Below are 12488 nucleotides of genomic sequence, written 5' to 3'. Positions count from 1 at the left end.
CCAAAACATATCAAAATTCAATCAAGATAGAATTGAGTATATTAACAATCTTAAAAGCCAATGTCACAATCCGATGCTCTGGAGTATAAGACCGGGGTAAATTGAACATATGGGAGGAGATCTGCCACATCCTAACAAGTAACAGACTGCTTGAAAAAATATCTCTCTTAAAAGTCCCTTTTCGATCAGTAACATGTAATGCAGAAATTCCTAACCAGGAAAAGAGAAGACACAGGAAGATCCAAAGACAAGAACCTACAGCTGCATGGTTTTGAGATAAGAAGTGTTGTTTTGTAATTTTTAATTGGGAGTTTTATCGGACTAGTATTATAGAAGGCAAAGTCACAGATATGTTAGAGAAAGAAATTGTAAATCGTGGTTAGTTAATTATTCTCTGTTATACTTTAAGAAATAAAGTTGTTCATTTTACTTTAAATAGTCCTTGGTCACTTGAATGTTTACAGATTACTGCGGGGCATAAATCTTTTCTGTGTTGCTGGTTCTAAATTTAGCAGGAGAGTCTACCCCATGTCATAACTCTATACCCCTAACTATACCATCCCCAATTAAAACTATATTTCTCTTCTCTCCCTCCCACTTGAATGGCTCCTGTTCCATGGTGCTGTGGTTAGTTGGCTCATCCTCCCTGCTGTCCCATTCCTGTCCACACAGGGAGCAAGACTCTTGAACCCGTTGGACATGGGACAAAGGCTGAGGCTCCTGCAACACTATCTCCTGGATTCCTCTACCTGCCTTGCTCACCACCACACCCTCCTGTCCCTGATCACTGCTGAATTAGTTAATTCATCGAAGGGGTGTGACTGTATCCTAAAACACAGTATCCTGATAACTCTCCCCCTCTCTGATGTGTCATCATCCTTGAAGCTCAGACTCCAGCTCATCGACTCTGAGCTAGACTTCTTCAAGCAACCAACATTTACTACAGAGAAAGTCACTGGGAACCATAATAGGGAACACCAGCTCCCATATCATGCAGAAACAACACATCAGCTGACCCTCCACCCTTACTTTATTTAATAAGCTTTGAATCTTTTCCAATTTTTAACAATTTTACACCTCTGCTTATGCAAATTGTAGAGGAGAAAGTGAGGGCTGCAGATGCTGGAGATCAGAGCTGAAAATGTGTTGCTGGAAAAGCGCAGGTCAGGCAGCATCCAAGGAACAGGAGAATCGACGTTTTGGGCATAAGCCCTTCTTCAGGAATGAGGAAAGTGTGTCCAGCAGGCTAAGATAAAAGGTAGGGAGGGGGGACTTAGGGGAGGGGCGTTGGAAATGCGATAGGGGGAAGGAGGTTAAGGTGAGGGTGATAGGTCGGAGTGGGGTGGGGGCAGAGAGGTCAGGAAGAAGATTGCAGGTTAGGAAGGTGGTGCTGAGTTCGAGGGATTTGACTGAGACAAGGTAGGGGGAGGGGAAATGAGGAAACTGGAGAAATCTGAGTTCATCCCGTGTGGTTGGAGGGTTCCTAGGCGGAAGATGAGGCGCTCTTCCTCCAACTGTCGTGTTGCTATGGTCTGGCGATGGAGGAGTCCAAGTACCTGCATGTCCTTGGTGGAGTGGGAGGGGGAGTTGAAGTGTTGAGCTACGGGGGTGGTTGGGTTGGTTGGTCTGGGTGTCCCAGAGGTGTTCTCTGAAACGTTCCGCAAGTAGGCGGCCTGTTTCCCCAATATAGAGGAGGCCACATCGGGTGCAGCGGATGCAATAGATGATGTGTGTGGAGGTGCAGTAGAATTTGTGGCGGATATGGAAATATCCCTTGGGGCCTTGGAGGGAAGTAAGGGGGAAGATGTGGACGCAAGTTTTGCATTTCTTGCGGTTGCAGGGGAAGGTGCCGGGAGTGGAGGTTGGGTTGGTGGGGGGGTGTGGACCTGACGAGGGAGTCACGGAGGGAGTGGTCTTTTCAGAACGCTGATAGGGGAGGGAAGGGAAATATATCCCTGGTGGTGGGGTCCGTTTGGAGGTGGCGGAAATGACGGTGGATGATATGCTGTACATGGAGGTTGGTGGGGTGGTGGGTGAGGACCAGTGGGGTTCTGTCCTGGTGGTGGTTGGAGAGGCGGGGCTCAGGGCAGAGGAGCGGGAAGTGGAAGAGATGCGGTGGAGGGCATCGTCGACCACGTCTGGGGGGGAAATTGCGGTCCTTGAAGAAGGAGGCCATCTGGGTTGTACGGTTTTGGAACTGGTCCTCCTGGGAGCAGATGCAGCGGAGACGAAGGAATTGGGAATATGGGATGGCATTTTTACAGGGGGCAGGGTGGGAGGAGGTGTAGTCTAGGTAGCTGTGGGAGTCAGTCGGTTTATAATAAATGTCCGTGTTGATTCGGTCACCAGAGATAGAAATGGAAAGGTCTAGGAAGGGGAGGGAGGAGTCTGAGATGGTCCAGGTGAATTTGAGGTCGGGGTGGAAGGTGTTGCTAAAGTGGATGAACTGTTCAACCTCCTCGTGGGAGCACGAGGCAGCGCCGATACAGTCATCGATGTAGCGGAGGAAAAGGTGGGGGGGTGGTGCCAGTGTAGCTGCGGAAGATGGACTGTTCCACATATCCAACGAAGAGGCAGGCATAGCTGGGGCCCATGCAGGTGCCCATGGCTACTCCTTTGGTTTGGAGGAAGTGGGAGGATTGGAAAGAAAAGTTGTTCAGGGTGAGGACTAGTTCAGTCAGTCGAAGGGTACTGGTTGGTTCGGCGGGAAAGGAAGAAGCGGAGGGCTTTGAGTCCTTCGTGATGGGGGATGGAAGTGTATAGGGACTGGATGTCCATGGTGATTTGCATGATGTCCATGCAAATCGTAACCAATAAATGAGTTATAGCCAATAAATTAACAAGATGTAAATAAACACAGATTCAAATTTAGATTCAGATTTGGTAATGGGTAATGAAGAAGGTTAATAAATGGCCTCAGATTAAAAGAGCCCCTTGAAGTAGTGATCACAACATGATACACCTTAATATTCAGTTCAAGAATGAGAAACCTGGGTTGGAAACAACTGCATTTAATTTCAAAAATGGAATTACATTGAAATCAGGACAGAGTTAGCTAAAGTGAACTGAGCAGCTAGATCAGCAGGAAAGACAGTAAGGGAGCAATATTTAAGGAGGTAATTCAGGACTCTGAGCAAAATTATACCCCAGTAAGGAGGAAAGATCAGATGAGAGGAATAAACCAACCATGGCTATATAATGGAGTTAGAGGAGAATATTAAGTTTGAAAGAAAAGATATATAAGGATGCAAAGGTCAGGGGGTAGCCCTCAAGACTAGGATAAATTCAGAATCCAGCAAAGGAGGAGATGATAAAGAATGAGAAAATAAATTTTGAGGGCAAACTATTGAGGAATATAAATGGAATGCTGGATGACTAAAGAAATTGAAGTTTTGATTAAGAAAAAGAAGGAAGCATATGTCAAGGAAAGACAGCAGCAATCAAGTGAATTGTTAGAAGAATATAAAGGCAAAAGCAGTACAGTTAAGAGGGAAATCAGCAAGGCAAAAAGGGGACATGAGAGTGCTTTGGCAAATAGGGTTAAGGAGAATCCAAAGGATTTTATAAATACATTAAGGACAAAAGGGTAACTATGGAAAGAATAGGGCTCCTAAAAGATTCCTGATGAAGGGCTTTTGCCCGAAACATCGATTTCGAAGCTACTTGGATGCTGCCTGAACTGCTGTGCTCTTCCAGCACCACTAATCCAGAACCCCTAAAAGATCAGCAAGGCAGCCTATGTGTGGAACTGCAGGTGATGGGGGAGATACTAAATGAGCATTTTACATCAGTGTTTACTGAGGAGAAACACATGGACGATATAGATTGTGGGGAAATAGATGGTAACATCTTGAAAAATATCCATATTACAATTGGATGTCTTAAAATGCATAAAAATGGATGGTGGCTCCTTGCTGAGATATTCGTATCATCGATAGTCATAGGTGAGGTGCCGGAAGACTGGAAACTGGCTAACATGGTGTCACTATTTAAGAAAGGTGCTCAGGACAAGCCAGGGAACTAAAACCAGTGAGCGTGACATCAATAGTGGGCAAGTTATTGGAGGGAATCCTGAAGGACAGGATTTCCATGTATTTGGAAAGGCAAGGACTGATTAGGAATAGTCAGCATGGCTTTGTGCATGAGAACTCAAGTTGCATGAACTTGATTGACTTTTTTGAAGATGTAACAAAGATGATTAATGAGGGCAGAGAGGTGGACATTGCCTATATGGACTTGAGTAAGATGATTGATAAGGTTCCTCATGGGAGACTGGTTAGCAAGGTTAGATCACATGGAATACAGGGAGAACTAGCCACTTGGATACAGAACTGGCTCAAAGGTAGAAGACAGTGTAGTGGTGAAGGGCTGCTTTTCAGACTGGAGGCCTGTGACCAGTGGTATGCCACAAAGATCAGTGCTGGGTCCACTGCTTTTCATCATTTATATAAATTATTTGGATGTGAACATCGGAGGTATAGTTAGTAAGTTTGCAGATGACACCAAAATTGGAGGTGTAGTGGATAGCGAAGAAGGTTACTTCAGAATACAATGGGATCTTGATCAGATTGGCCAATGGGCCAAGACATGGCAGATGGAGTTTAATTTAGATAAATGCGAGGTGCTGCATTTTGGGACTTATTCACTTAATGGTAAGTTCCTGGGGAGTGTTGCTGAACAAAGAAACCTTGGAGTGCAGGCTTATAGCTCCTTGAAAGTGGAGTTGCAGGTAGATAGAATAGTGAAGGTGGCTTTTGGTATGCTTTCTTTTATTGGTCAGAATACTGAGTACAGGAGTCAGGAGGTCATATTGTAGCTGTACAGGGCATTGGTTAGGCCACTTTTGGAATATTGTGTGAAATTCTGGTTTCCCTGCTATAGGAAAGATGTTGCGAAACTTGAAAGGATTCAGAAAAGATGCACAAGGATGTTGCCAGGGTTAGAGAGTTTAAGCTACAGGGAGAGACTGAATAGGGTGGGCTTATTTTCCCTGGAGTGTCAGATGCTGAGGGGTGACCTTATAGAGATTTAGAACATCATGCGGGGCATGGATAGGGTAAATAAACAATGCATCTTCCCATGGTGGAGAAGTCTAAAACTATCATAGGTATAAGGTGAAAGAGGAAAGATTTAAAACAGACCTAAAGGACAACTTTTTCATGCACAGGGTAGTGTGTGTATGGAATGAGCTGCCGGAGGAAGTGGTGGAAGCTCGTACAATTACAATATTTAAAAGATATCGGGATGGGTTTCTGAATAGGAAGGGTTTAGAGGGATATGGGCCAAGTGCTGAGAAATGGTTCTAGATTTATCTTGGATACTTGGTTGGCATGGATGAGTTGGACTGAAGAGTCTATTTTCCATGTTGTGCTCTATGACTCTCAGGCTCAATGAGCTTCTTTAAATATATAAAAAGAAAGAGAGAGAGATCAAAGTGAACATAGGCCCTTTAGAAAATGAATCTGGGGGGATGGGTATGGGGAACAAGGAAAGGATGGAGGTATGAAACAGATATTTTGTATTCTTCTTTCTAGTGTAACCTACTTTGAATATTCCATTCATACGACAGTCTAGAGGGGAGGGAACACTCATAATGATGCCATCACCATCATTAGAGAAGTTGTATTAAACAAACTAATGGGAATAAAGGCAAATATACCCCTTGGCCCTGATGGCTTGCAACCTAGGATCCTAAAAGAGCTTGATACACAGATATTGGATGCATTGGTTGTAATTTTCCAATAATCCTTGGATTCTGGACATGTACCAGAAGATTGGTAAATTGCAAATGTGATCCCCCAATTCAAAATGGGATGGAGGCAACTATGGGCCCATTAGCTAAACATTCATTGTTGGAGATGTATTGGAATCAATTGTTAAGGAAGCAATGGCAGAACATTTGGAAAATCATAATCTCATCAAGCAGAGTCAACATGGCTTCATGGAAAGAAAATTGTGTCTGACTAATTTGAGCTTTTTCAAAGAAGTCTCAACCAGAGTGAATAGAGGGGAACCAGTAAATGTGTTGCATTTAGACTTCTAGAAGATGTTTGACAATATACCTCATAAAAGGTTAAGTCATAAATTAAAAGCCTAGGGTGCTGGAGATGGTTTATTGGATGGATTGAGAATTAACTAATAGGCAGGTAGTCACAAGTGGAGAAAAGGGTTCTTTTTCAGGTTGATGACCTGTGACCAGTGGGTTTCCTCAGTGATCAGACCACAATTGTTTATAATATATATTAATGACTTGGATGAAGGAAACAAATTTACTGTTGCCAAATTTGCAGACAACACAAAAATAGCTGGAGAGATGAGTTGTGAGAGGGATTGAAACAGCTAACAGAGACATAGTGATAGGTTAAGTAAGGAGGCAAAACATTAGCAAATGGAGTAAAATGTGGAAAATATTCATTTTGGAAGGGAGAACAAAAGAACAGAATATTATTAAATAGATGAAAGCATCAATGCAAAGCAATTTGGGAATACTTGTACATGTACAGGTGCAACAAGAAAGGTTAATGGAATGTTGGCCCTTATTTCAAGGAGGGTGGGGTAGTGAAATAGGGGGCTCTTACTGCAACTATGTAAGGTGCTCGTGAGACCACATCTGGAATACTGTGAGCAGTTTTAGTTCTTTTATAAGGGATTGACTTATGAGCAAAAGTTAAATAGGTTGGACTGTACTTATTGGAATTTAGAAGAAAGAGCAGTGATCTTCTTGAAACATGTAGAATCTTAAGGGGCTTGACAGGGCAAATGCTAAGAGTATGCTTCCCTTCGTGGGACAGTCTCGGAAAAGAGACATAGACTCAGAATAAAGGGACATTAATTTAAGACTGGGATGTGGAGGAATTTCTTTTCTGGGAGAGTATTTATGAGTATTTGGAACTCCCTGCCACAGACAACTGTGGGACCGAGTCCTAATATGTAATGTCTAAATAGATAGATTTTTGGTCACTAGGGCAATTGAGGCTTTGGGGAAAGGGCAGGAAAGTGGATGCCAGGAGTGTCAGATCAGCTATGATTCTGATCTTAAGGAAACTACTTATATCTTTCTTCAACATAGCCACATTAACAAATGGTTGGGTTGGGCCTTCAATAAATTGTGAGTTGCAACTGTAGATAAGAGAGTTACACTGACCTCGCTCATGATGATAGTCCCCTCTATAGCCAGCTTTAAGTCATTCAGACAGTTCCGGAGCATCGTAATAACCTTCTGCATTCGATCAATTTCTTGGCGCAGAAAAATGTTCATGGAATTCAATATTCCCATTTTTATGAGGCGACCTTTCACCTGTCAAAATGTATGGATTCTTTTTACTTTTAAAAAAAAACCTAAAGCCATTGCAATCTTTATATACAGCCATGCAGAAACAGTCTGTGGAAATGTTCTTTTCACAGCAGCAAAGTCCTCACTTTCTCCTAGCAGTTTCAAAGTAAAGTTGAATGATGCACTAAACTGGTCTCAAATTTTAGAATTTATGGGCAGAGTGCAGGGAAACATCAATTGTCTGGAAATTCATGGATGCCTGAATATGAAGGACCTGATTAATTTAATGGCAGGTTTCAGTATATTTGTCTTTAGTTCCCCAACTAACAGTTAGTCAATAGGCAGTCTGAGCAAAATATCAGGTTGAAGGTGTTCAACTGGAATCTCTTGGTGATCATCCAGGCCAAATGGAAAAGAAGAAGCTACTTTCCTTGAGAGTCAGATAACCTTCCAAACAGATGTTACAAAGGCATTGTGAACAGATTACTGTCACGATCAATGCCATCAGAGTAACATTGAGAAGCTGAATGCAGAACCACGGACAGGTTCACTGAGTGTATCCAAGTGGTTACGGTTAGAGAATGCATATTGTCATAAAGCTGGTCCCTTTTCCCTATAGGTTGTGACCTTGATGTTTTTCAGAGGCGCGATAAATAGACCGGGCTCTGATTGGACCGGTTTGGTACATAGATTAAAGGGTATTGAGAGACCTTTTTGTTTTTATGTAAACAATGAGACTTCAGGCCAAAGTGGTCATGTTTCAGGAGTGACCTGTATAACAGAAGGGGACTGGTCAGCTCTCTAGCTGAGCAGTTCAGTCCAGAACTAGTTGGGAGTTCAGCAGTGGACTGTGTGAACAGACTGTCTCTCTTTCTGCCCTTCTAACTTCAACCTGTAAGCATCTGTTCCTTTTTTAAACTGTGTTTTAAGGGGGGGCTTGCTTATAGGGACAATTGTGTATATTCCAAACAGCATAACTAAGTCTAGTTTGCATAGATGGAATTCTGTCGGAGTTCTTCATTCTGTTCTTTGTGTTTCATTGTGTAATTATGTGAGTAAATTTGTATTTGTTTTAAAACCTGGTAGTCAACCTCGCTAACTTACTCTGGGTAATTTTTACTGTACACTTAACAAAACAAATTGCAAAGTTATGGTTTGGGCTGCCTGCTCAAGAATGTTTTGAGTGGTCTGGCCTTATCCATAACAATATTCACGTACCATATCTTTATGGAAGAATGACTAGCCTCACACACTACTCCATTCACAACTCTCCCCACTCTATCTTTCATTCAGCTACCAGCTGACAGTCAATCATAGGTTATACTCAATATTCATTACCTCCAATTATTCTTACAAATGTAGCACAGCTGTAAACCTCATAGACATATGTGACCGCTTGTATATAGTACATTGTCAGCTATTCAACTGTGACTAAACCAGCGCTCAAACATTCCCTTTCTTTTGTGGCATAAATTGGCACATAATCAGAAATAACAATGCCTGACTCTTACGTGTCTTTCAACCCATGGAATTAATAATGCTGTCAATGGATAAGCCACAACTGAAGTGTGCCCACAGTAGAACTTAATCCACAGGGAATGAGGACGTATTTCCATCTTTTCATCCTACATTGTTTGCTGAATTATGAACTGCAGATAGTGCAAACATGCAGCCATTTCCTCACCAGAACTATATAATTATGATTTTCTCTTTTCAGACTCTGCTGAACTGATGTGGAAGAATGCAGGTGCGAGAGAATAGAATAGAATAAAAAGGAAGACACAAAAAAGAAAAGGAATATCACCATTCGATGTCACACTCACAAGAAGACTAACATGAGGACTTCAATAGAGCAGAGTACAACAAAAGGATATACACAAAAAATTATACAGCCACAGAATTGTCAGAGTGCAGGAGGCAGCAATTCAGTTCATTGTGTCTGCACTGTTGTTTTTTTGAGAGAGTAGCTGACCTACTGTCATTTGTGATTACAAACATTTTGTTGTTTGTAATTGAAAATATGTAAGCCAGCAATCTCTTACAGGGGCAGCGTCCAAAGAACAGAAATATTCAAGGGGCATTGCTAGGTTTGAGTGTTTTCTCTGTTCCAAAAAACAAAGTTGCTGTCAATATTGTTCAGAACAAGGATGGGAATTGTTGCAAAGTTTCAATAACTCACTCAGAATATATCAAAGTTAACTGAACTGTCAGTTTGACAAAGAAGTGAGAGAAGAAAGTTGCCACCTTGGGTTCCTAGGCCTAATCCATCTAATCCGGGTCGTTTATCCACCGTCAGACCTTCCACCTTCCCCAGCACCTTCTCCCGAGTGATAACTACTTCACTTGCTCTGCCCTGACTCAGTTGAAGTTCACTTGAAAAACTCCTGCAATCGTCTTTTATATTAGTAGCTAGCTTATTCTCATATTTCATCTTCTCCTCCCTTATTGCTTTGATAGTTATCCTCTGCTGGTTTTTAAAAGCACCCCAATCCTCTGGCTTCTCATTGGTCACCACATTTTATACTTTTGCTTTTCTGTTGTCCCTGACTTCCCTTGTCAACTGGGGTTGCCTCATCCTCCCGTTGGTGCACTTCTTCTTCCATGGGATGAATTTCTCCAGTGCCTTCTGAATTATGCCCAGAAACTCCTGCCTTTGCTGCTCCTCCATCTTCCCTGCTAGGTTCCCCTTCTAATCAAAAGTGACCAGCTCCTCCCTCATGTCTTTGTAATTACCTTTGCTTAATTGTCATACCATTACATCTGATTCCAGCTTCTCCCTGTCAAACCACAGAGTGAATTCTATCATATTACGGTCACTGTTCCCGAGGAGTTTCTTCAACGTAGGCTCCATAATCAAATCTGCTTCATTACACATCAGAAAATCCAGAATTGCCTGTTCCCTAGCCGCCTTTTCTTCAAGAAAAGTTGTTCTAAATTCTCTAAATAATCTTCAAAATTTTAGTTCTTTATCAGAATCTTTTTGCACTTTCGCTAATGCCTTAACTTCCTTCACAAAACTGGACATAATACTCTGTCTGAGGCCGAAATAGTACCTGCGTAAAAGCTGAAAGAACTGGGGATGGTGTAAATCAGAAACAGAAACAGTAATTGCTGGAAAAGCTCAACACGTCCAGCAGCAGCTGTGGAGAGAAATCAGAGTTAACGTTTTGCATTCCTTCCTTAGGTCAGTTCTGAGAAAGGGTCATTCGACCTGAACCATTAATTCTGATTTCTCTCCACAGTTTCTGCTTGACCTACTGAGTTTTTCCAGCATTTTCTGTTATTTACTAAGTTCAACTCTTTACCCTTGTATCTATTGCTCCAATTCACAAAAATCCAGGATAGATTTTATTATTCACTCCAAGAACATGGATGCTGCTAGCTAGGCCAGTGTTTATTTGCTATCACTACCTTCACATAGAACAGTTAAGAGTCAACCACATTACTGTGAATTTAAAATCATGTGTTGGCTGGAGCAAGTAAGGATGGCAAATTTCCTTCCTTAAAAGACATTGGTGAATCAATTCGGCTTTTCTAATAAGCAACAATGATTATACTAGAATTTTCTTTAATTCAGATTCTAATTTAATTCAACTTTCACTGTCTGCCACAGCGGGATTCAAACACATCCTCAGAATATTAAGCCAAGGTTTTGGATGACAAGTCCAGTGATATTTCCATTACACTGCACTGTACATTTTAAGAGCCACACTCTCAACCTGCCCTGTCATGTTCACTGATTTATGCACACAGACACCAGGTGCCTCTGCTCCTGCAGCCTCTTCAGAGTTGCATCCTTTAGTTTATATTGTCTAGTTGCATATTTCCTAACAAAACAAATCACTTCACATTTCTTAGCATTGACTTTCATCTGATAGTTTTCTGCACATTTTACCAACTTGTCAATGTGCTTTGAAGTTCTACTCCTCATGCTTCAAACTTTAATAGAAGTCCTCATTTCCCCTCCCCCAGCCTACCCCAGTTCCAACCTTCCAGCTCAGCACTGCCCTCATGACCTGTCCTACCTGCAATCTCCCTTCCCATCTATCCGCTCCACCCTCCTCTCTGACCTATCACCTTTACCCCCACCCCCATCCACCTATTGCACTCTCAGCTACCTTCTCCCCAGCCCCACCCCCCTCCCATTTATTTCTCCACCCCCAAGACTCCCAGTCTCATTCCTGATGAAGGGCTCCCAGCCTGAAACATTGATTTTCCTGCTCCTCGGATGCTGCCTGACCTGCTGTGCTTTTCCAGCAACACAGTCTCAACAGTATGAGAGTGTGCTGATTGGTTTGCAATTAGACTATGATTAGTGGGATATTGCCATGTAAAATATTAATCCATGGAACATTCAGGACACTCAGGACACTGTGAGCTCAACTGACAATCACGGAAAGGGATATCATTTGATTGCTCCATTACAAAGGTGAATTTGAATGCAGTTGATTAAAAGTTGTAAGGATTTTTTTTAACATGCAGTGACAGATTGAAATGCGGCAAACATATCATCTATATATCAGAAGTGTACAATTGGACAACATTTGGTTAATAATTTTGAGTGTAGTAAAGTAGTGCTGACAAGTAATTTGAGATTGTCAGTAAGGCAATTTGGCACATTTGCCTGCCCTGAAAGCTACATATAATATTACACAGTGTTCTGTTTTGCAGGCAGAAAGAACTTGTACACATTTTTCACCTGTTTCAACTTAACAAAATAGGTGACAGTCAATTTGTTTCATTCCTTAGATAAATGCCTCAAATCAAATTGTCTGATTTAAATTTCAACATAACTTAGCTATTAACTGTCAGTCCTAATCTAACTGGTGCCTTCTCCATGACAATGTCTCTACCAATCAAAGGAAGACTTGCGAACCAAACTCTTCTCATCAAGTACAAAAAATTGGTCCCCTTTACATTGATATTCTTGTGAATGTCTAGATAAGTGTCATGCAAAATACTTCAAGAAAACATCTTTTTTCTAAATTTCAGGCATTTCTAAACTGCTCTTGGGCTTGAATCCTGACAGACAATTGAAAGGCTGATGTTGGAGTGTGAAGAGTGTGGTGCTGGAAAGACACAGTCGGTCAGGCAGCATCTGAGGAGAGTCAACGTTTCGAGAATAAGCTCTTCATCAGGAATCAGCTTGCTCTGCCCCACCGAACTTAGAGTCATAGAGTCATAGAGATTTACAGCACAGAAACAGACTCTTTGG

The 12488-nt window shown here is 41.9% G+C and overlaps 1 protein-coding gene across 1 annotated transcript in view; it reads right to left on the bottom strand.

Moving 5' to 3' along the window:
• The window catches only part of LOC140453945 (dynein axonemal heavy chain 8-like), a 1117430-nt gene that overhangs the window by 38055 nt on the left and 1066887 nt on the right, over window positions 1-12488 (bottom strand). The window contains exon 90 of the mRNA XM_072548819.1: window positions 7145-7297. Coding sequence (XP_072404920.1) covers window positions 7145-7297 — 153 coding nt within the window. The remainder of the gene's footprint in view (window positions 1-7144; window positions 7298-12488) is intronic.

This window comes from Chiloscyllium punctatum, chromosome 3 (genome assembly GCF_047496795.1).
Source record: "Chiloscyllium punctatum isolate Juve2018m chromosome 3, sChiPun1.3, whole genome shotgun sequence".
Taxonomy (NCBI): Eukaryota; Metazoa; Chordata; class Chondrichthyes; order Orectolobiformes; family Hemiscylliidae; genus Chiloscyllium; species Chiloscyllium punctatum.
Note: the sequence above shows the minus strand (reverse complement) of the source record. Positions and strands in the feature narration are given on the sequence as shown.